At 54.7% G+C, this 22,529-nt stretch overlaps 1 protein-coding gene across 1 annotated transcript in view; it reads right to left on the minus strand.

Moving 5' to 3' along the window:
- Window positions 1-22,529, minus strand: part of PIK3R5 (phosphoinositide-3-kinase regulatory subunit 5) — a 45,146-nt gene that overhangs the window by 15,586 nt on the left and 7,031 nt on the right. The window contains exons 2-5 of the mRNA XM_054393886.1: window positions 15,256-15,356; window positions 9,977-10,045; window positions 7,993-8,131; window positions 2,726-2,795 (exon numbers count right to left, since the gene is read on the minus strand). Of these exons, the coding sequence (XP_054249861.1) occupies window positions 2,726-2,795; window positions 7,993-8,131; window positions 9,977-10,045; window positions 15,256-15,356 (379 nt within the window). The remainder of the gene's footprint in view (window positions 1-2,725; window positions 2,796-7,992; window positions 8,132-9,976; window positions 10,046-15,255; window positions 15,357-22,529) is intronic.

Here is a 22,529-nt window from a genome sequence, read left to right on the forward strand (position 1 = left end):
GCTCAGGTGGAACCTTCTGGGTTCCAGTTTGTGCCCTCTGCCCCTTGGCCTGTCTCTGGGCAGCACTGAGAAGAGCCTGGCCCCTTTTCTTGCCCCCCACCCTTCAGATATTTCCAAACACTAATAAGATCCCTACTGGACATCCAGTAGATGCAGTGAAGTGGTGGGTAAAAAATGGGTGACCTCCAGGCATGCCTTCCCCCTGCAAGATGCAGGCCAGAGCATCACTTCTGGCCTTTCAGAATAAGAGCCACCTCCTTCAGCTGCGGTTTTGCTCTGGACCACAACATGAATCCCTCCTCCCTGCAGCCTAGAGAGCAGGGAGGAGAGCAGGCACACAGAATCATAGAATGCATTAGGTTGGAAGGGGCCCTTGAAGGTCAATTTGTGCAACACCCTCCCTGCAGTAAGCCGGGACACCAACTAGATCAGGTTACTCAGGACGCAGTACAGGTTAGGGACTGGGGAGAAATAACAGCAGGCACCAGGACAGGTTAGAGGCTGCCCTGCTGGAAAGCAGCTCCACAGAGACAGACCTTGGAGTGCTGGTGGGCAGCAAGTTCTGCATGGGACAGCAATGTGCTCTTGTGGCCAAGAGAGCCAATGGGATCCTGGGGTACAGCAAGAAAGGTGTCCAGCAGGGCTAGGGAGGTTCTGCTCCCCCTCTGCTCTGCCCTGCTGAGACCACACCTGGAGTACTGTGTCCAGTTTGGGGCTCCCCAGCTCAAGAGAGACAGAGACCTGCTGGAGAGAGTCCAACAGAGAGCCAGGAGGATGCTTAGGGGACTTGAGCATCTCCCCTGGGAAGAGAGACTGAGAGCCCTGGGGCTGTTTAGTCTGGAGAAGAGAAGGCTGAGAGGGATCTGATCAATGTCTATCAATAGCTGAGGGGTGGGGGTCAGGAGGAGGGGGCCAGGCTCTGCTGGGTGGTGCACAGTGATAGGACAAGGAACAATGGAGACAAACTGGAACAGAGAAGATTTCAGCTCAGCACAAGGAGAAACTTCTTTACAGTGAGGGTGGCAGAGCCCTGGGGCAGGCTGCCCAGGGGGGTTGTGGAGTCTCCTTCTCTGGAGCCTTTCCAACCCCACCTGGATGCATTCCTGTGCAGACTGCCCTGGGTGATGCTGCTCTGGCAGGGGGGTTGGACCTGATGAGCTCTTGAGGTCCCTTCCAACCTCTAATGTTCTGTGATTCTGTGACCCACTCAAGTTTGACCTTGAATGGCTCCAAGGCTGGGGCCTCAACCACATTATGGGGCAACTTGTCCAGCTCACTGAGCAAGAATGGCTCTGAATTAAGGCTGGGCCCTGGTGTGCTTGGTCCTAGAAAGCTCAGGCAATGGGTAGAAGCTTTCAGCAAGCCCAAAGTTCAGCTTATGTAAAGCTTTGAGCCAGGTTCTCAGGGCCTTGTTATGCAAATAGAGCCACCCTGCAGTGAGTCCCCCCTGGCTGCAATTAGGGTCGTTTAGGCTGGAAAAGACCTCTCAGGTCATCGAGTCCAACTGCTGGTTGCACCAGTAGGAGCATGCAGAGCAACAGAGCTTTACTGGGAAAGCAGCACAGCAGCACCAGAGCAGCTGGGTGGGAGGCATGTGCAGATCCAGAGCTGCATGGCATGAGTGGACAAGCCAAAGGATCAGGACACCCCTCCTGCAAGAAGGGGAAGTGGCTCTGCACAAAGGAGTGTCCCTGGGGCTGGCACTGCAGCCAGGAGGGGCACACAGCACCCAGACTCATTTTCCTGTTCACAAATTAGGTGCCCTGGCAGGTGGAAAGGTTCAGCCCTTGAAGAAGGTGCAAGGTGTGACTGCAGCCAGAGCTGCAAGGCTTTCATTAGCTGTTGCACTGGGATGGAGTCACTTCTGACCCTCTTCTGGATGGTGGCTCCCAAACACAGGTGCATGGAATGGGTTGGGTTGGAAGGGACCTTCAAGCTCATCCAGTTCCTACCCCCTGCCATGGGCAGGGACACCTCCCACCAGCACAGCTTGCTCAAGGCCTCATCCAACCTGGCCTTGAACACCTCCAGGGAGGGGACATCCACAACCTCCCTGAGCAGCCTGCTCCAGTGTCTCACCACCCTCACTGGAAAGAATTTATTCCTAATTTCCAGTCCAAATCTACCCTCTTCCAGCTTCAGTCCATCCCCTCTCGTCCTGTAGTGCCTTACAAGCCCTTGTAAAAAGTCCCTCCCCAGCTTTCTTGCAGGCCCCCTTCAGGTACTGGAAGGCTGCAGACCAAAGTGTCCCCTGGCTGTTCTCCAACACCACCAGAGATCAGCAGCTCCCTGTGGAGCAGACTTTGCCTTCCCTGGCTCTTCTCACCCAGATCTGCAGCCCTACAGTAAGCAGGGCTCTGGGATAATCAGTGTGGGGACCCCCCCAGATCCTGACCCACAGCTGGGGAAATTTCAGTCCTTTCCCACAGCCCAGCCCTGGTGTCCAGCTCTTCTTCCCAGCACCCACCCCTACACCTTTGAGGTGCTGCTCACCACAGCCCCACTGCTGCTTAAGCAGTGTAAGATCATGGGGATCACAGGATAATTCTAGTTGGAGAAGAGCTCTAAGACCATCCAGTCCAGCCATCAGCCCAACACCACCAGGGCCTTTACATCAAGTCCCCAAGTGCCATGGCCACACATTTCTTGAACACCTCCAGGGACAGTGACTCCCCCACCTCCCTGGGCAGCCTGTGGCACCAGCAGCACCCATGGCCACACTTACACAGTGGAGCTCTGGTAGTTCTTCACAGGAAGCCCTTGCTCAGTCCTCACCAGCCTCTGGAAAGAGATTCCTGGGAAAGAGAGAAGAGGACATGAGGCATGGAACCACCACAGACTGCTCTGCCCCAGGAGCATGTTGACTTTGTCTCCTGGTGGTGCTGACCTCAGCCAGGTCATGCCCAGAGCAGGCATGGCAGCACCAAAACTCCTTATGGGGACAAGGCACAGCCACTGCCTACAGGGACCAGCCCAGGGGCAACAGAGCCATGGGACATGAAGGATAAAAGCCTGGAGTGATGGGAATGGGAGATGGGATGGGAGAGCTGCTCCATCCCCAGTTTCTCCTGCCCCACTGCTGATGTGGGATGGGAATCCTGTGGATGATTTTCAGCAGCTTCTGGCACTTGCTTTAGCCTCCAGCTGGCTCTCACTTAGTGACAGCAGGTCACTGCCACCTTCCCTCCTGCACAGCTGGAGCCCAGACTGCCCCCAGCAGAACTGAGGCAGGAGCAGGCAGCCCACATCCCTTCATGTCTCTGAGACTCTTCCCAGGATGTCATCATGATCTCCAACTGGGCAACCTCAGGTGGATTTAGAATCACAGAACTGTCAGGGCTGGAAGGGACCTCAAGGCTCAGCCAGTCCCAACCCCCCTGCCATGGGCAGGGACTCCTCACACCACAGCAGGTTGCTCACAGCCACATCCAGCCTGGCTGCAAAAACCTCCAGGGATGAGGCTTCCACCACCTCCCTGGGCAACCTGTGCCAGTCTCTCACCACCCTTGTGGTGAAAAACTTGGCCTGGGTGGCAACAGCAGAGCCCATGTCACCCCCAGCCAGCACAACTGGGGTACATCCTGGGAAAGATCTTATGGCATCAGCAACATCCAGCACCCTTATTCATGGAGATATTGAAGGTGAGGCTTGAGGAGGCCCTGGGCAGCCTGGTCCAGTTGGGGATGTCCCTGCTGACTGCAGAGGGGGTTGGACTGGATGAGCTTTGGAGGTCCCTTCTGGCCCAGACCATTCTATGATTCTAAGATTCTGTGATTCTGTGATGGTTGGTCAGTGAGGTGCAAACTGGCTCCACAGCAGAGCTCAGAGGGTTGTCATCATTGGCACAGAGTCAACTTGGAGGCCTGTGGCCAGTTGTGTCCCCAGGGATCTGTACTGGGTCCAGTTTTGTTCAATATCTTTATCAATGACCTGGCTGAGGACATTGAGAGTCCCCTCAGCAAGTTCTGATGATACAAAACTGGGGGGTGGCTGACACCCCTCAGGCTGTGCTGCCATCCAGTGTGACCTGGGCAGGCTGAGAGCTGGCTGCAGGCAAACCTCATGGAGTTTAATAAGGACAAGTGCAGGGTCCTGCATCTGGGGAGGAATAACAGCAGGCACCAGGACAGGTTAGAGGCTGCCCTGCTGGAAAGCAGCTCCACAGAGACAGACCTTGGAGTGCTGGGGGGCAGCAAGTTGTGCATGGGACAGCAATGTGCTCTTGTGGCCAAGAGAGCCAATGGGATCCTGGGGTGCAGCAAGAAAGGTGTCCAGCAGGGCTGGGGAAGTTCTTCTACCTCTCTACTCTGCCCTGCTGAGACCACACCTGGAGTACTGTGTCCAGTTTGGGGCTCCCCAGTTCAAGAGAGACAGAGACCTGCTGGAGAGAGTCCAACAGAGAGCCAGGAGGATGCTTAGGGGACTTGAGCATCTCCCCTGGGAAGAGAGACTGAGAGCCCTGGGGCTGTTTAGTCTGGAGAAGAGAAGGCTGAGAGGGATCTGATCAATGTCTATCAATAGCTGAGGGGTGGGGGGCAGGAGGAGGGGGCCAGGCTCTGCTGGGTGGTGCACAGTGATAGGACAAGGAACAATGGAGACAAACTGGAACAGAGAAGATTTCAGCTCAGCACAAGGAGAAACTTCTTTCCAGTGAGGGTGACAGAGCCCTGGAGCAGGCTGCCCAGGGGGGTTGTGGAGTCTCCTTCTCTGGAGCCTTTCCAACCCCACCTGGATGCATTCCTGTGCAGACTCCCCTGGGTGATGCTGCTCTGGCAGGGGGGTTGGACTGGATGAGCTCTGGAGGTCCCTTCACAACCTCTGATACACTGTGAGGCTGTGATTCTATGATTCTGTGATTCTGTGATTCCTGCAGCAGCCACATGCCAGCCCAGCTGGCTTCCAGCAGCCCAGGAGCAGCACCTATGGTGAGGGTCCGGCACCCACACGCAGCTGTGGTTGACCTCTCCTGATTACAGCAGCCTTGCCCCCTCCTGCAGAGGCCCCAGCCCCAGTCTGCAGATCAAAGCTGTGGCCTTCCTGGCAGCTGCTGACAGCAGCTTGCTCTCAGTTAATCTTTACCCTCCTCTCCATAAAAAGCTTTTGCTCAAACCTCATGGCAGGTCACAGAGGCTGTGCAGGGTCCTGGCCAGCTTACCAGCAGAGGACCTGTTCTCACTGGAGCCTGTTCTTGGCTCCAGCTGTGGGGAGAGGCCACAGTGAGGAGCAGCACCAAGCTCTCCAACCCCAGCAAGCCAACACCCCCCCCACAGCATCTTCTCCCAGGGCTGGGGGAACCTCATCTGCAGAAGCTTTTGGACCAAGTCCCCAGCTCACACAGTCTTGGGCACTGGTGATCATAGAACTGTTGAGGTTGGAAGAGACCTTTGAGATCATCAAGTCCAACCACTCACCTAGAGCTCATAATTCCACCACCACTGCTAAGCCACTACCACTAAGCCATGATCCTCAGCACCACAGTGATGATGGTGATCGCACAAGAGCAGGATGGAGCAAACCCCCCCCCAGCATTGGGGCTTTCCCAGCAGTCTGTAAAACAGCCCTGATTGACATCAGGGCAATAAAAGACCAGGAAGGAGCTGGGGAAGTGCCTGGCTGCACCGGTGTGGGATGTCCAGTTCTGGACTCCCCAGTTCAAGAGAGAGAGAGACCTGCTGGAGAGAATCCAACAGAGAGCCAGGAGGATGCTTAGGGGACTTGAGCATCTCCCCTGGGAAGAGAGACTGAGAGCCCTGGGGCTGTTTAGTCTGGAGAAGAGAAGGCTGAGAGGGATCTGATCAATGTCTATCAATAGCTGAGGGGTGGGGGGCAGGAGGAGGGGGCCAGGCTCTGCTGGGTGGTGCACAGTGATAGGACAAGGAACAATGGAGACAAACTGGAACAGAGAAGATTTCAGCTCAACCTGAGGAGAAACTTCTTTCCAGTGAGGGTGACAGAGCCCTGGAGCAGGCTGCCCAGGGGGGTTGTGGAGTCTCCTTCTCTGGAGCCTTTCCAACCCCACCTGGATGCATTCCTGTGCAGACTGCCCTGGGTGATGCTGCTCTGGCAGGGGGCTTGGACTGGATGAGCTCTGGAGGTCCCTTCCAACCTCTAATGTTCTGTGATTCCATGATGAGCAGCTCCATGTCCATGCTGGCCCTGCAGATCTGAGCTGGAGGCTGGATGCAGCCCAGCCAGACCTTGCCTGGTGGCCATGGCCACTTGAGCTGAGGGGAAAGCAGCCAGTCCAGTGCCAGAAGTGCAGAAGGTGTGGGGGGGTTAATATCTTTTTATTCCTTTGAAATGAAAGCCTCTTTCATTCCACCTGCATCTACAACCTCCCATCAGAAAGAGAGGTTCAGCTTTATTGATCTAGTCAGGGATGTCTCTGCTTACTCCAGGGTGCTGAGACACTGGAACAGGCTGCCCAGGGAAGTTGTGGATGCCCTCTCCTTGGAAGTGTTAAGGCCAGGCTGGATGAGGCCTTGAGCAAGCTGGGCTGGTGGGAGGTGTCCCTGCCCATGGCAGGGGGGTTGGAACTTTAAGGTCCCTTCCAACCCAGCCCTTTCTATGACTCTCTGCTCTCAGGAGGGCATTGCTGCCATGATGGAGACACTGTGCTCCACATCCACATTGGAACTAGATGATCCTTGTGGTCCCTTCCAACCCTGACTGATTCTATGATCTATTCTATTCTATTCTATGATCCCCCTTGGGGCTCTCCACAGCAGTTGCCTGGTCTGAGGATGTGAGGAAGCACCTTCCAGCCTCAGCTACAGCCCACATACCCATCCAAGGCCCCTCAGAGCCAGTCCTGCTGCCTGCCCAGGATCAAAGAAGGGCTGAGATCTGCTCTGTGTGGTACCAGCTCTCCATAGACCACCAAGAGATGAGGAGATTAGCAAAAAAGAGTCTTTTAGAAATAATTGGAAGAGCTGCTCCAGTGGGAACAACAGGACATCAAGGAAGAGTCCTTAATTAAGAGGAGCACTGCTGCTGGATGTGCCCAAAGCCATGTCACAAGGTAGTGTCTGGGCTGCAAAGAAAGAGCCAGGGAGTCCCTCAGCCCTGTGGGAGTCTCCACGCTCGGAGGCTCCAGCCACCTGGATGCTGATGAATGGAGCCTGTGTGCTCACCCCAGATACACCACTCAGCATCTCACACAAAGCCCAGGGCTGGGCAGGAGCAGCCAGCACGTGCTTTGCCATGGAAAAGACTCACCAGACTGGAAGGCAGCCAGCAAATAGCTACACATTTTGTTAATTCACACTGGTGCAGAGCTGGAAGTCCCCTGGGATGCTCCCACCACCTTCCACACCAGGCAGCCACCAAAAAGACAACCTTGCCCTGCTCCTCCAGGGGAATTTGGTCTCAGCCTACCTTGGACCACCAAGGAAAATCATTCAGAGGATGGAGGGAAGAGGTCATAGAATCATAGAATGGTTTGGGTTGGAAAGGACCTTGAAGCTCTTCCAGTTCCAACCCTCCTGCCATGGACAGGGACACCTCCCCCCAGCCCAGCTTGCTCAAGGCCTCATCCAGCCTGGCCTTGAACACCTCAGGGAGAGGGCATCCACAGCCTCCCTGGGCAACCTGTGCCAGTGTCTCACCACCCTCACTGGAAAGAATTTCTTCCTCATCTCCAGTCTCAATCTCCCCTCTCCCAGCTCAAAGCCATTTCCCCTCATCTTAGCACTCCCAGCCCTTGTCAAAAGTCCCTCCCCAGCTCTTCTGTAGCCTCTTCAGGTACTAGAAGGCTGCTCTAAGGTCTCCCTCTTCTCCAGGCTGAACAGCCCCAACTCTCCCAGCCAAGAGGTCCTCACCTCCTGGAACAGCTAAGGTTCAGGATGCCCAAGGTGAGTGTGGACACCCTGCTCAAGGGATTCATGGAATGGAGCATGAGGTAGCAACACCAGGGAAGTTTTGGGAGCAGCAGGTGGTTTTGGGGGAGTGGCACAAGAAGAGCCCAGGGCAGGGCAGAGCAGGGGCACTTACCAGGAGCCTTCAGCTCGTTGCTGATGAAGGTGAGCAGCTCACGGAAGATGTCGCAGTAGGGCACAGGCCAGGTCAGGAAGCTGTGGTAGACACTGGCAGCTTTCAGGAGCAGGTCAGAGTCTGGTGGGAAGTGGGGAGCCTGTGTGAGATGGGGAGACATGGTTAGAAAGGAGGCAAGGACACAGGCCTGAAGTGCCATGTAAGATTTGAGGGTCTAGGTTGGGAGTGGGAGGAGGAGAGGTGGATTGGAGCAGAGGTTCACCCCATGACACCTCATCCTCTCACAAGGAAGGGTCAAAGGATCCCTCCCTTGGGCCCCTCACTATAAGAAGGACATTGAGGGGCTGGAGCAGGTCCAGAGAAGGGCAATGAAGCTGGGGAAGGGTCAGGAGAACAGAGCAGGGGAGGAGCAGCTGAGGGAGCTGGGGGTGTTCAGTGTGGAGCAGAGGAGGCTGAGGGAGACCTCATTGCTCTCTGCAGCTCCCTGAGAGGAGGCTGCAGTGTGGTGAGGATTGCTCTCCTCTCCCTAGTGTCAGGTGATAGAAGGAGAGGAAATGGCCTGAAATTGTGCCAGGGGAGGTTCAGGTTGGAGATGAGGAAAAGTTTCTTTCCTGCAAGAGTGGTCAGGGATTGGCAGAGGCTGCCCAGGGAGGTGGTGGAGTCCCCATCCCTGGAGATATTCCAGACACCTGTGGCCATGGCACTTGGGGCCATGGTTTAGTGGCCATGGTGGTGTTGGGTTGCTGGCTGGACTGGATGAGCTCAGAGAGCTTTTGTAACCCAAACAATTCTATGATTCTGTGATTCTACACCAGGCACAGCTCTGGCACAGCTTTATCTTCCTAAGCTCCTGGCTGGGCCTCACGTGCCAGAGCCTATCTATGAACTTCTTTTCCCCAAGCCCAGATCCAGAGGGATGAGTGAGTGGCCTCACAGCCTTGTGCTTTGCAAGAGCTGGCAGGAATCATTTCCTGGGGATAATGATGCATTGTGCTGATAATAATTAGAATAAATAAAGTATTTCCTGTGAAGGCTCTGCTCCTTTTCATTAGTGCTGCCTACATTGTGTGCACAGGGTGAGGACCAAAATGTGCCTTCTCTGCACAGAGACATTCTCCATCTCCCTCTTTCTCATTAGCCCATCTTGAAATGGGCTTCCAACCACTGAAGCTTGATCCTGGGGGGCATTCAGAGTGTGTCCAGCAGATCCATGGAGGTTCTCCTCCCCCTCTGCTCTGCTCTGAGGAGGCCACACCTGGATTATTGCATCCAGTTCTGGGCTCTCCAGTTCAGGAGGGACAGGGATCTGCTGGAGAGAGTCCAAGGGAGGGCTCCAAGGATGCTGAAGGGAGTGGAACACTGCCTGGGGAGGAGAGGCTGAGAGCCCTGGGGGTGGTTAATCTGGAGAGGAGAAGACTGAGAGGGGGTTTAATGAAGATCTATAAATATCTGAGGGCTGGGGGTCAGGAGGGAGGGGACAGGCTCTGCTCAGCTGCACCCTGGGATAGGACAAGGGGCAATGAAGATAAACTCCAGCACAGGAGGTTCCACCTCAACATGAGGAGGAACTTCTTCCCTGTGAGGGTCCCAGAGGCCTGGAACAGGCTACCCAGAGAGGTTGTGGAGTTTCCTCCTCTAGAGACTTTCCAGCCCTGGATGCATTCTTGTGTGCCCTATGCTGGATTCTCTGGTCCTGCTCTGGCAAGGGGTTGGACTGGATGACCTTTGGATGTCCCTTCCAACCCCTAACATCCTCTGATCTGTGATCCTGTGATCCTTTCTTTTCCTCTCTCAGTTTGTGCAGTGGTTCCCTGGTCTTAATCCCTGCAGGCTTCCAGAGGATCCTTTTTGGAGGTGATCAAAGCAGACTGTGGGGTTGCAGATGAAAGCCACCCCTATTTCAGTGACACTTCTGCATGGCTCCAGAGCCCTGTGTCTGCCCAGGGGCTGGGGTCAGGCTGGGTGCAGCAGCCTCAGGACTTACACACAGGACAGCAGAGTAGAAGAGCAGAGCCAGGGGCGTTACCAGAGCGTAGTCACACTTCTCCTGAACCTGTAGGAGAGGGCAGAAGGGTGAGCTGGGCTGCTTGCCATGACTGTTACCCAACAGCATCGCTGGAAGTAGCAGAGGAGTACCCAACAGTGCAGCCAAGCACTCAACCCAAAACATCCCCAGCAGATTTCCTTTCTCTCCAGGGGAAATGAACTCCTAAAGCCTCAGCAGCATAGCCGCTGGGAACGGCAGATGGGCACAGACTGCTCACAGACTGCTCAGAGACTGCTCCTAGACTGCTCACAGACTGCTCACAGACTGCTCTCAGACTGCTCTCAGGCTGCTCACAGACTGCTCACAGACTGCTCTCACACTGCTCACAGAATGCTCATAGACTACTCTCAGACTGCTCACAGACTGCTCTCAGACTGCTCTCAGACTGCTCACAGACTGCTCACAGACTGCTCTCAGACTGCTCACAGACTGCTCACAGACTGCTCTCACACTGCTCACAGAATGCTCATAGACTACTCTCAGACTGCTCACAGACTGCTCTCAGACTGCTCACAGACTGCTCACAGACTGCTCTCAGACTGCTCACAGACTGCTCTCAGACTGCTCACAGACTGCTCACAGACTGCTCTCAGACTGCTCTCAGGCTGCTCACAGACTGCTCACAGACTGCTCTCACACTGCTCACAGAATGCTCATAGACTACTCTCAGACTGCTCACAGACTGCTCTCAGACTGCTCTCAGACTGCTCACAGACTGCTCACAGACTGCTCTCAGACTGCTCACAGACTGCTCACAGACTGCTCTCACACTGCTCACAGAATGCTCATAGACTACTCTCAGACTGCTCACAGACTGCTCTCAGACTGCTCACAGACTGCTCACAGACTGCTCATAGACTGCTCACAGACTGCTCACAGCCTGCTCACAGACTGCTCTCACACTCCTCTCAGACTGCTCATAGACTGCTCTCAGACTGCTCTCAGACTGCTCACAGACTGCTCACAGAATGCTTTCACACTGCTCACAGACTGCTCTCAGACTCCTCTCAGACTGCTCTCAGACTGCTCACAGCCTGCTCTCAGACTACTCATAGAATGCTCACAGACTGCTCTCAGACTGCTCGCAGACTGCTCATAGACTGCTCACAGACTGTCCTCAGACTGCTCTCAGTCTGCTCACAGGCTGCTCACAGACTGATCACTGACTGCTCTCAGACTGCTCACTGACTGCTCACTGACTGCTCACAGACTGCTGATTGCTCTCAGACTGCTCTCAGACTGCTCACAGACTGCTCTCAGACTGCTCATAGACTGCTCTCAGACTGCTCTCAGACTGCTCATAGAGTGCTCTCCGACTGCTCTCAGACTGCTCATTGACTGCTCTCAGACTGCTCTCAGACTGCTCACAGACTGCTCTCAGACTGCTCACTGACTGCTCTCAGACTGCTCTCACACTGCTCTCAGACTGCTCTCACACTGCTCTCACACTGCCCACAGACTGCTCTCAAACTGCTCACAGACTGCTCTCAGACTGCTCACAGACTGCTCACAGAGTACTCACAGACTGCTCACTGACTGGACTCAGACTGCTCATAGACTGCTCTAACACTGCTCACAGACTGCTCACAGACTTCTCATAGACTGCCCACAGACTGCTCATAGACTGCTCTAACACTGCTCACAGACTGCTCACAGACTTCTCATAGACTGCCCACAGACTGCTCACAGACTGCTCTCAGGCTGCTCACAGACTGGTCATAGACTGCTCACAGACTGCTCATAGATTGCTCACAGACTGCTCACTGACTGGACTCAGACTGCTCATAGACTGCTCTAACACTGCTCACAGACTGCTCACAGACTGCTCACAGACTTCTCATAGATTGCTCACAGACTGCTCACAGACTGCCCACAGACTGCTCACAGACTGCTCTCAGGCTGCTCACAGACTGGTCATAGACTGCTCACAGACTGCTCATAGATTGCTCACAGAATGCTCATAGACTGCTCACTGACTGCTCTCAGACTGCTCACAGACTGGTCATAGACTGCTCACAGACTGCTCACAGACTGCTCTCACACTGCTCACAGTCTGCCCACAGACTGCTCTCAGACTGCTCTCAGACTGCTCATAGACAGCTCTCAGACTGCTCACTGACTGCTCTCAGACTGCTCATAGACTGCTCTCACACTGCTCACAGACTGCCCACAGACTGCTCACAGACTGATCACTGACTGCTCACAGAATGCTCATAGACTACTCTCAGACTGCTCACAGACTGCTCTCAGAGTGCTCCCAGACTGCCCAGAGACTGCTCACAGACTGGCCACAGACTGCTCAGAGGCTTCTCACAGGCTGCCCACAGACTGCTCACAGACTGCTGATGGACTGCTCACGGACTGCTCAGAGGCTTCTCACAGACTGCTCACAGACTGCTCTCAGACTGCTCACAGGCTGCTTACAGACTGCTCACACACTGCTCACAGGCTGCTCACAGACTGCTCACAGACTGCTCTCAGACTGCTCACAGACTGCTCACAGACTGCTCTCAGAGTGCTCACAGACTGCTCACAGACTGCTCTCAGACTGCCCACAGACTGCTCTCAGACTGCTCTCAGACTGCTCACAGGCTGCTCACAGACTGCTCACAGACTGCTCACAGAGTGCTCACAGAGTGCTCTCAGACTGCTCACACACTGCTCACACACTGCTCACACACTGCTCACAGACTGCTGCTCTGCCTTCACCCTCAAGAAGTCAGATCTGGCCAAGCTTCCAGCTCTATGATCCTTCCAGAGTCACAAGGAGGAGAAGGATTTGGGGGTGCTGCTTGATGAGAAGCTCATCACTGAGCTGTCCCAGAGTGCTTCCAGCCCAGCCCCAGCCTGTCCTGGGCTGATCCCCAGCAGTGTGGGCAGCAGGGGCAGGGAGGGGATTCTGCCCCTCTGCTGTGCTCTGCTCACACCCCCCCTGCAGTGCTGGGGCAGCTCTGGAGCCCTCAGCACAGCACAGACAGGGACCTGTTGGAGCAGGGCCAGAGGAGGCCACAGCAATGCTGGCAGGGCTGGAAGCCCTCTGCTGGGAGCCAGGCTGAGAGAGTTGGGCTTGGGCAGCCTGGAGAGGAGAAGGCTCCAGGGAGACCTTCTGGTGGCCTTGCAGTGCTTAAAGCAGGTTACAGGAGAGCTGGAGAGGGACTTTTGATCAAGGCAGGTAGTGACAGGACAAGGGGTGATGGCTGCAAACTGTAAGAAGCTGGATTGAGATTAGGCATTAGGAAGAAATTCTTCCCCAGGTGGGTGGTGAGGCACTGGAACAGGTTGCCCAGAGAAGTTGTGGAGACTCCAACCCTGGATGTGTTTGTGGCCAGGCTGGATGGGGCACTGAGCAGCCTGCTCTAGTAGGAGGTGTCCCTGCCCATGGCATTGAGGCTGGAATTGGATGATCTTTAAGGCCCCTTCCAACACAAACCATTTTGTGGAAGCCTATGGGAGTGGCTCCTAGCAGGCAGCTGGTGGAGGTGAGCAGGCACCCAGCCCCTGCAAGCACCTTGCAAAGCTCAGCACCACAACCACACATTTTTGTCCCAGCCTTTGCCACTGAGCAGCCAGCAGAATTATTTCACCACATTTCAGCCAGTGATGGCTCAAGGCTTGCAGACATTGTGTCCCCCTGGCCATAAACCATTAGGCATGAAGCACAATCAACCCTCAGGTCCCCCCTGAGGCAATAAAACACCATCTGCAACTAGACCAATCCAAGCCATTAAACCAAACTGTGCCAATTTCAACTGGCATCAGCTCCACACAAATGATGAAGGGAGTAGAGCATCTCCCTTATGAGGAGAGGCTGAGGGAGCTGAGGGCTCTGTAGCTTGGAGAGGAGGAGCCTGAGAGGTGACCTCATTGCTGGTGATGAAGATGTGCAGGGGGAGTGCCCAGAGGCTGGAGCCAGGCTCTGCTGGGTGATGCCCAATGCCAGCACAAGGGGCAGTGGTGGAAGCTGAGGCATAGGGAGTTCCATGGAAACAGGAGGAAATTTTTTTTACTATGAGGGTGTCAGAGCCCTGGAACAGGCTGCCCAGGGGGGTTGTGGAGTCTCCCTCTCTGGAGATATCCAAAACCCTCTCGGATGTGTTCCTGTGTGACCTGCTCTAGGTGACCCTGCTCTGGCAGGGGGGTTGGACTGGATGAGCTTTGGAGGTCCCTTCCAGCCCCTCACATTCTGTGGTTCTGTGATTCCACAGCCCAGCAGCTAGGCAGCCTATCTTCCTCCCAGAAGGGAAGGCAGCTTTTAGCCCATCACATGAATCCCAGCAGTGAGCATTTAGGAAGCACATTGCTCTTTCCTGTCTCATCAAGGGATTCCTCCAAGGTCCTCCCAGCCACAGCCTGAGGTGACTCTGCTTGACTGATGATGCTTTGAGCTTCTCCAGCACATGATGGGACCACAACAGGCTGCTGTTTTACCTCCCTGCAGTGGTTTGACCCAGCTGTCTCCTGCCAGGCTGCTGCAGGGTGCAAGACCTGCCCCTGTCCCCAGTGTTCCAGCTCCACTCCTGGCTCAGCAGGAAGCCCAGCACAGCCACAGCAAAGTTTCCATCCAAAACAACAGGAAACCTTCAGTTTGCTCTGATTTGGACTAGCAGTTTCCAGGGTACACAGGAGGAAGGTCTGGGGCAGGTCACTTTCATCTGTAGCAGTTTCATCTGGACTGGCCCCACCAAGCAGCACTTGGGAAACCAAAACCCTTGCCCATGGAAGTGCAGTGCTGCCTCGAACTGCAGCAGAGTGGGTTTAGACTGGACAGGAGGAATTTTTTTTTCACAGAGAGAGTAGTCAGACACTGGCACAAGCTGCCCAGGGCTCAGCAGCCCTGAATGGGTTTAAAGGTGGTTTGGATGTGGTGCTTGGGGATATGGTTTAGGGGTGACCCTCGTAGAGTAGGGTTAATGGTTGGATTTGATGATCCCAGGGGTCTTTTCCAACCTGAATGATTCCATGATCCCATGATATAAGAGTTGGACTTTTCCCTTGTAGTTCCAACATGCTGCAAGCCAGCAGGACACACAGGGCTGCTCCCCACAGCCCCTCACAGCTGCTGACCCAGCATCACCCAACCCCAAGCTCTGGTGCTCCAGCAATACCTTACCACACCCAAAATCAGCCATCAAGCTCTGCAAAACTCCACTTTGAGCAAGTCCTGGAGCTGACACCATCTCAAAGCCCACAGCCCTCCTCAGCAGCCCTTGACTCACCTCTTTGGCTTTGCTGAGGATCTTCTCCACAAGGATGAGGTAGTTGCTGGCATCTCGGCTCACCAGCTCCTGCAGGCTCCAGCAGTTCAGGCACAGCCCAGCTGTGGGGAGACAGAAACCATCACTCAAGAAGCTCACAGGAGGGATGAACAATGGGAAGGGGTCAGGGTGAAGATGTTCACCACCTGTGTCAGGCCACAGCAGAAGAAAGAACCTCCCACTCTTGTTCGGGACACATTAAATCTCAACAAATGGTCCTTGTCTCAGCAGCATCACTCTGTACCCGAGCACCTTTGTGCTCTTGCTCATGCAGCCCAGAGCTCTCAGGCTGGATCCTCTTCCCCATGGAGGTAGGCTTGCTGAGGTGCCTGCCTGGCTGCTGCAGAGGCAAGAAGGATCCCATGCTCACAGGATGTTAGGGGTTGGAAGGGACCTCCAGGATCATCCAGTCCAACCCCCCTGCCAGAGCAGGAGCAGAGAATCCAGCACAGGTCACACAGGAACACATCCAGACAGGGCTGGAAAGGCTCCAGAGAAGGTGACTCCACAACTTCTCTGGGAAGCCTGTTCCAGTGCTCTGGGACCCTCCCAGGGAAGAAGTTCCTCCTCATGTTGAGGTGGAACCTCCTGTGCTGGAGTTTCCATCCATTTCCCCTTGTCCTATCCCAGGGTGCAGCTGAGCAGAGCCTGTCCCCTCCCTCCTGACCCCCAGCCCTCAGGTATTTATAGACATTTATTAAATCCCCTCTCAGTCTTCTCCTCTCCACATTAACCACCCCCAGGGCTCTCAGCCTCTCCTCCCCAGGCAGTCTCCAGTCCCTTCAGCATCCTTGGAGCCCTCCCTTGGACTCTCCCCAGCAGATCCCTGTCCCTCCTGAACTGGGGAGCCCAGCACTGGATGCAATATTCCAGGTGAGGTCTCACCAGGGCAGAGTAGAGGGGAGGAGAACCTCCCTGAATCTGTTCTTAATGCCCCCCAGAATGCACTTGGCATAGATGGATGCCCACCTTAACTCTGCCCAAGCACAGAAGATCCATCCCTTGCCCTGCTGCCCCCAGGCTGCAATGCCCCAGAGCACACCAACCCAACCATAACTCACTGCAACACTGCAAAATGCAGCTCCCCACCAGGCACACATCCAACCCCTCCAGCTGCACCACACCTGAGGTGTCCCCACGCCCTGCAGATGCATCCTCATATCAGCATCAATGCCAGCCAGAGCTCATAGCACAGCATCACACAATCACTTTGGATGGCAAAGCCCTTTCAGGTCACCCAGCCCAACCAATCTCCAACTCCACCAAGGCTGCTGCTAAACCATGGCCCTCAGCACCACATCTCTGCAGCTTTGAAACACCTCCAGGGATGGGCATTCAACCACCTCCCTGGGCAGCCTGTACCAGTCTTTCAGAACCCTTCCAGGGAAGAAGTTTCATCTGATGTCCAACCTAAACCTCCCCTGGTGCAACTTGAGGCCATTTCCTCTTGTCCTATCACTTGTTCCTTGGAGAAGAGAACAACCTCCACCTGGCTCCAACCTCCTTTCAGGGAGCTGTAGAGAGCAATGAGGTCTCCCCTCAGCCTCCTCTTCTCCACACTAAACACCCCCAGCTCCCTCAGCTGCCCCTTGTTCTCCAGACCCTTTCCCAGCTTTGTTGCTCTCCTCTGGACACTCCATCACAGGCCTGACCTCCACTTTTTCCCATTTCTTAGAACCATTACATGTTCATTAAACGTACTAAAACCCCACCAGGAGATTAGGCAGGTAGAGGGAGGAAGGGTTCTTCACCCCAGCTGGCTGAAACCCTCCTGTCCTCCATGCCCAGGCATCCTCCTCTCACTGCTGGGACCAGAGCAGTGACAATAGCCCAAGGTGTTTCCCGAGGCTGCTGCTTTTCTTGGCACTCAGGGCCACCTCCCAGATGGTCCTAGAGGAAATGATCTGTGCTAAGGCTCCATTCATCCCAGCTCTGCATCCGAGGGGAGGAGGAGGAGGTGCTTGGCTCTGCAGCCCAGGATCTACAGACCAAGGAGGGAGCCTCAGCAGCACCTCCTCCTCCTCTTCCTTCTCCTCGCAGGGACCTGGGCTCCACACACAGCCCCATGGAGAAAAGCTGTGGGGAAGTTTTCAAGCAACAAGCAGCTGAGGAGGGGCCAGGTCTGCATCTCCCCCATCCTGCACTGCCATGGATTGTTGCACCAGGAGCTGAGGCAGCACAAACATTGCCCAGTTTGGCTACAGCCCATGGCACGGTTCAGGGGGTGCTGGCATGGAGTATCTTCCAAGCTCATGGTCAAGGTCCAAAAGCAAAACTAAGAGAAGCAGAGGATCCCTGACTGCAGGGAAGTGGGGCTGATGATCAGAGAGGGAATGTAAACATCAATCCAGCAGCTCTTCACTCACAGGCTCTGTTAAGTGGCACAGAAACATTAACACCAAGCCACGCATGCTGGCTGTCACCTTGGAGCTAACAAGGAAGAACCAACACCATGAGATGGCCAGGAGACAGTGGGCTGCATCCACAGGGCCCTCCAACATTACTCCCAGTGGCAAAAGCTACAAATCCATTAAGCACACAGATATGTTAAATGCCATAAGAATAACTTCACACACCTGTCAGGTGTTAAAGATGAATTTCAAGCAGGGGAGAGCTCTGCCATGGCCCAGCTGGGAGAAGGATGATGCCAAGACAAGCAGAGCTAGTGCTAAGGTTGCTTGTCCCCATCATGGGCAGGGATTTGTTCTCCAGGACAGACACCATGCCTCTGGCTTTATGCCTCCTTTGTAGTGGAGTTAACAAGGCAAGAGAAAGCCTTCTGCTGCCACCCAACTTTTTACTTTCAATGAATCAACATCCAGCAGGGAAAGATCCTGCTGGAAAGTTTCCAAGAATCACAGAATCACAGAATGTGAGGGGCTGGAAGGGACCTCCAAAGCTCATCCAGTTCAACCCCCTTCCCAGAGCAGGAGCACCTGGAGCAGGTCACACAGGAACACAGCCAGGAGGGGTTTGGAATATCTCCAGAGAGGAAGACTCCACACCCCCCCTGGGCAGCCTGTTCCAGAGTTCTGTCACCCTCATAGTGAAAGAATTTCTCCTCCTGTTTCCCTGGAACTTCCTCTGCCTCAGCTTCCACCACTGCCCCTTGTGCTGGCATTGGGCATCACCCAGCAGAGCCTGGCTCAATGCTAATTATAGCTGCAACTTTTAATTGGCCTCTGGTACCCCTGGCATCTTGCTGGGTTTGCTGACACCCAAGACACAACCTGCCAGTGAGGACACAGCCACGGTGAGCTGGTAATTCAGTGATGCTCCAGGTTTCCTCTGAGCCTCAGCACAAAAGCAAGAAGCCTTTGTCTCAGCTTAGCATGGCTTAGGATGCGGCAGTGCTGAGGGACAAGTTCCCCATGAGCCAGCAATGTGCCCTTGTGGCCAAGAAGGGAAACGGTGTCCTGGAGTGCATGGAGAAGAGTGTGGGCAGAAGGTCACGGGAGGTTCTACTTCCCTTTTACTCTGGCTTAGTGAGGCCACACCTGGAGTCCTGGGTCCAGTTCTGAGCTCCCCAGTTCAGGAGAGACAGGGAACTGCTGGAGAGAGTCCAGGGGAGGCTCCAAAGCTGCTGAGGGGCCTGGAGCAGCTCTGTGAGGAGCAAAGGCTGAGAGCCCTGGGGCTGAGAGCCTGCAGAAGAGCAGCCCCAGAGGGGAGCTGAGCAATGCTCAGCAAGAGCTGAAGGAGCTGTGGGGGGCAAGAGGCTGGGGCCAGACTCTGCTCAGTGGTGCCCAGGGACAGGCCAAGGGGCAGAGGGCACAAACTGAAACCCAGAAGGTTCCACCTGAAGAGGAGTAGAAATTTTGTCGTGAGGGTGCTGGAGGCCTGGAGCAGGCTGCCCAGAGAGGTTGTGGAGTCTTTGGACAGCTTCCAAGCCCAGCTGGGTCATTGTCCTCCTGGGTAAGCCGCTGTGGGTGCCCTGCTCTGGCAGGGGGCTTGGACTGGATGAGCCCCAGAGGTCCCTTCCAACCACACCACTGGGGATTGTGTGAGAGCCTGGCCCCACCGCAGCTGCCTGGCTGTGCAGAGCAGGATCTGTGAGAGCTGAGCTCCATCGAGGTCCATGGCCAGGCAAGGAGATCACCACTTCCTGCACGAGTCTAACCACAAGTGCAAACACCCAGCACCCCGTGGGCTCTTTCCTTCCTCTCACTTCTAGCGAGGGAGGAGGAAATCGCGGCGGCAGCGGCTGGCTGTGTTGTTCTGTGCTGAATGGGGCAGGGCGGAGGCACTGAGCTGCTTCCCGGGGGAGGAGCTGGAGCAAACCTGCTGTGAAGTGGCTGGGGATGAGCACTTAGCAGGGGCAAGGGCTCCAGGGAAGGGTCTTACAAATGTCATTCAGATCTGGCCGGGTTTTGGGGTCTTCTCCAGGAAGTGTGTGCTGAAGCACAAGGATGCAGCCAGGTGTAGAATCATAGAATCACTAATGCTGGGAGTGACCTCATCAAGTCCACCTACACTTGCATAACATCTCTGTAAGAAGAACTGGTTCAAGCTCATGGTTACAGTAAGGCACTGGAATCACTTTGGGGTTCAGCCAAAAGATGCTGGGAGGAAGCAGGCTGCCGGAGTCTGAGCTCCTAAATTTGGCAAAGCATTAGTCAAAGACACTCCAAGGCAGCTGCATCCTTCCTAAAAATAGTGTTGAGAACAAAAATTGCAGCTTGGAAATCCTGCACACAATAAACAAAGGCCAGGCAGCAAAGCAGAATGTCCAGCACCTCCAGGCATCTGCCAGGACAGAGGATCCAGACCTGGGTGGGAGTTCCCTTCCCCTCCATTTTCCAAGCACTGGGAGCAGAGTTAATCCCTGCAGCCATATTCCCTGTGTCCAGACTAAACAAATTATTTGGGCACTGCTGGTGATGCTCCTAATGGGCACAGGGCAGGAACAAAAGCCCTAAGTGATATTAAAAACATAAAGGAGCTACCCTCTTGCACTCACCCTTCTCCATCCCTCTGCAGATGTCCTGTGCCCACCCAGGCCACAGCTGGTAGCAGCCAGGAGCTTTTCTGAACCTCAGAGCAGTACTTTTGTTATTCCTAGGCCAGGGAAAGGCTGCAGCCAGGTGAGAAACCAACTCCAGAAAGTTTTGTCTGCCCCATCTCAGCAGACCCCAGCAGATGCCTGGTGTGATGGTAAATGGAGCCTCTGTGCCAGGTCAGGCCAAATACCACAGGAGCAGCATTGGACACCAGGACAGAGCAGCACCAGGCATGAATCATAGAATCATGGAATGGTCCAGGCTGGAAGGGACCTCCAAAGCTCATCCAATCCAACCCCCTCTGCTCTCAGCAGGGACATCCCCAACTGGATCAGGTTGCCCAGAGCTCTGTTGAGCCTCACCTTGAATATCTCCAGGGATGAGGCCTCAACCACCTCCCTGGGCAACCTCTTCCAGTGTTCCACCACCTTCCTAGTGAAGAACTTCTTCCTGATATCCAATCTAAATCTGCTCTGCTCTAGTTTGAAGACATTGCTCCTCATCCTGTCCCTGTAGGCTTTTGCACACAGTCTTTCTCCATCCTTCTTGTGACTTCCTTCACATACTGGCAGGCTGCTATTAGCTCTCCCCAAAGCCTCCTCTTCTCCAGGCTGAACACCCCCAGCTCCCTCAGCCTGCTGCTCCAACCCCCTGGTCATTTTCATGACCCTCCTCTGCACCTGCTCCATCAGGTCCATGTCCTTCCTACCCTGAGGGCTCTAGCCCTGTACACAGCACTCCAGGTGAGGTCCAGCCTGGATTCATTCCACTGTGCCAGGCATGCTGAAAACCAGCAGCACCAAACCACACTGGGCACCATCCCTGTCCTGAGGTGGACAAGGGTAGGATTTACACCAAGGGCACACAGAAACCTTCAATTAGGCTTTCTCCTGGAATCTGAACTTGTTCTTTCATTCCCCTCCAAAAACCATTTCTGACTATGAGATGCAAGGGAAGCCTTAGATCTGCAGGGAACACACAGCCTGGGGATGCTCTGGGATGCTCAGGAAGCAGAGGGATGCTCTCTGCCAGCACTGCAAGCAGGAGCTGTGCTCCCTGTCATCCCCTTTCCACTGAGCTGTGCAAGTGCTGGTGGGGAGACACTGCTCCCCACGCACCTAAGCACACAGCAAAGGTTTGCAGAGCTCAGACAGGTGCCTTCTGGCTGAGGGAAGCAGTAAGTCAAGTCACACAAACTGCTCAGCACTTTCAAGGAGAGAAGTCCATGCAAGAGCTGCAGGGCAACCTCCAGCTCTGGAGCTGTTGAGATCAGCTTTTGAAGATTCACCTTGTGAAGCTGGCACAAACCAAGACTTCACCTTCCAGCCCCTAAATCTAATAAATTGGTCACAAGAGGCACTGGAGACCTCCCAGCAGGGCAGTGGGAAGCCCCATAGCTGAGAAACTGCTGACATCCACCCTGCTCCCACACTCATCCATCCGGTTCTGCTCCTAAACCAGCACCCCACTGCTATTTGTTTTTGGTTTATACAGGGGGCATGAGTCAGATTTATCTGCCAGCAACATCTAGAGCACATCATAGCCCTGGCCAGGGCATGCTGGGACGCAGCAAAAGCAGGACTAAGCTGTGCTCATGCCAGCACAGAATCATAGAATCACTTAGGTTGGTAGAGACCTTCAAGATTATCAAGTCCAACCAACTCTACCTGGTCCACCACTAATCCCTTTCCCCAAGCACCACATCTACACAGCTTTTAAACACCTCCAAGGATGGGCACTCCACCACCCCCCTGGCAGCTTGTTCCAATCCCTGACAACCCTTTGAGTGATTTTTTTTTTTTAATCTCATGTCCAACCTAAAACTCTCCTGGTGCAGCTGAAGGCTTTCTCCTCTTGTTCTTTCACTGCTTATTTGGGAGAAGAGCCCAACCCCCACCTGGCTCCAACCTCCTTTCAGGGAGCTGAACCTCAGAGAGCAGTGAGGTCTCAACCTCCAGGCTGAACACACCCAGTTCCCTCAGCTGCTCCTCCCCAGCCCTGTTCTCCAGACCCTTCCCCATCTTTGTTGCCCTTCTCTGGACACACTCCAGCACCTCAACGTCCTTCTTGGAGTGAGGGACCCAAAACTGAACACAATACTCGAGGTGTGGCCTCACCAATGCAGAGTACAGAGGGACAATCACCTCCCTGCTCCTGCTGGCCACTTCCTACACAATGCACTTAGACTGAGCCCAACATGACCCAGACCCAAAGGAAAACCTCCCTTTGGGAAGGCAA

This window comes from Indicator indicator, chromosome 29, assembly GCF_027791375.1.
Source record: "Indicator indicator isolate 239-I01 chromosome 29, UM_Iind_1.1, whole genome shotgun sequence".
NCBI classification, from domain to species: domain Eukaryota; kingdom Metazoa; phylum Chordata; class Aves; order Piciformes; family Indicatoridae; genus Indicator; species Indicator indicator.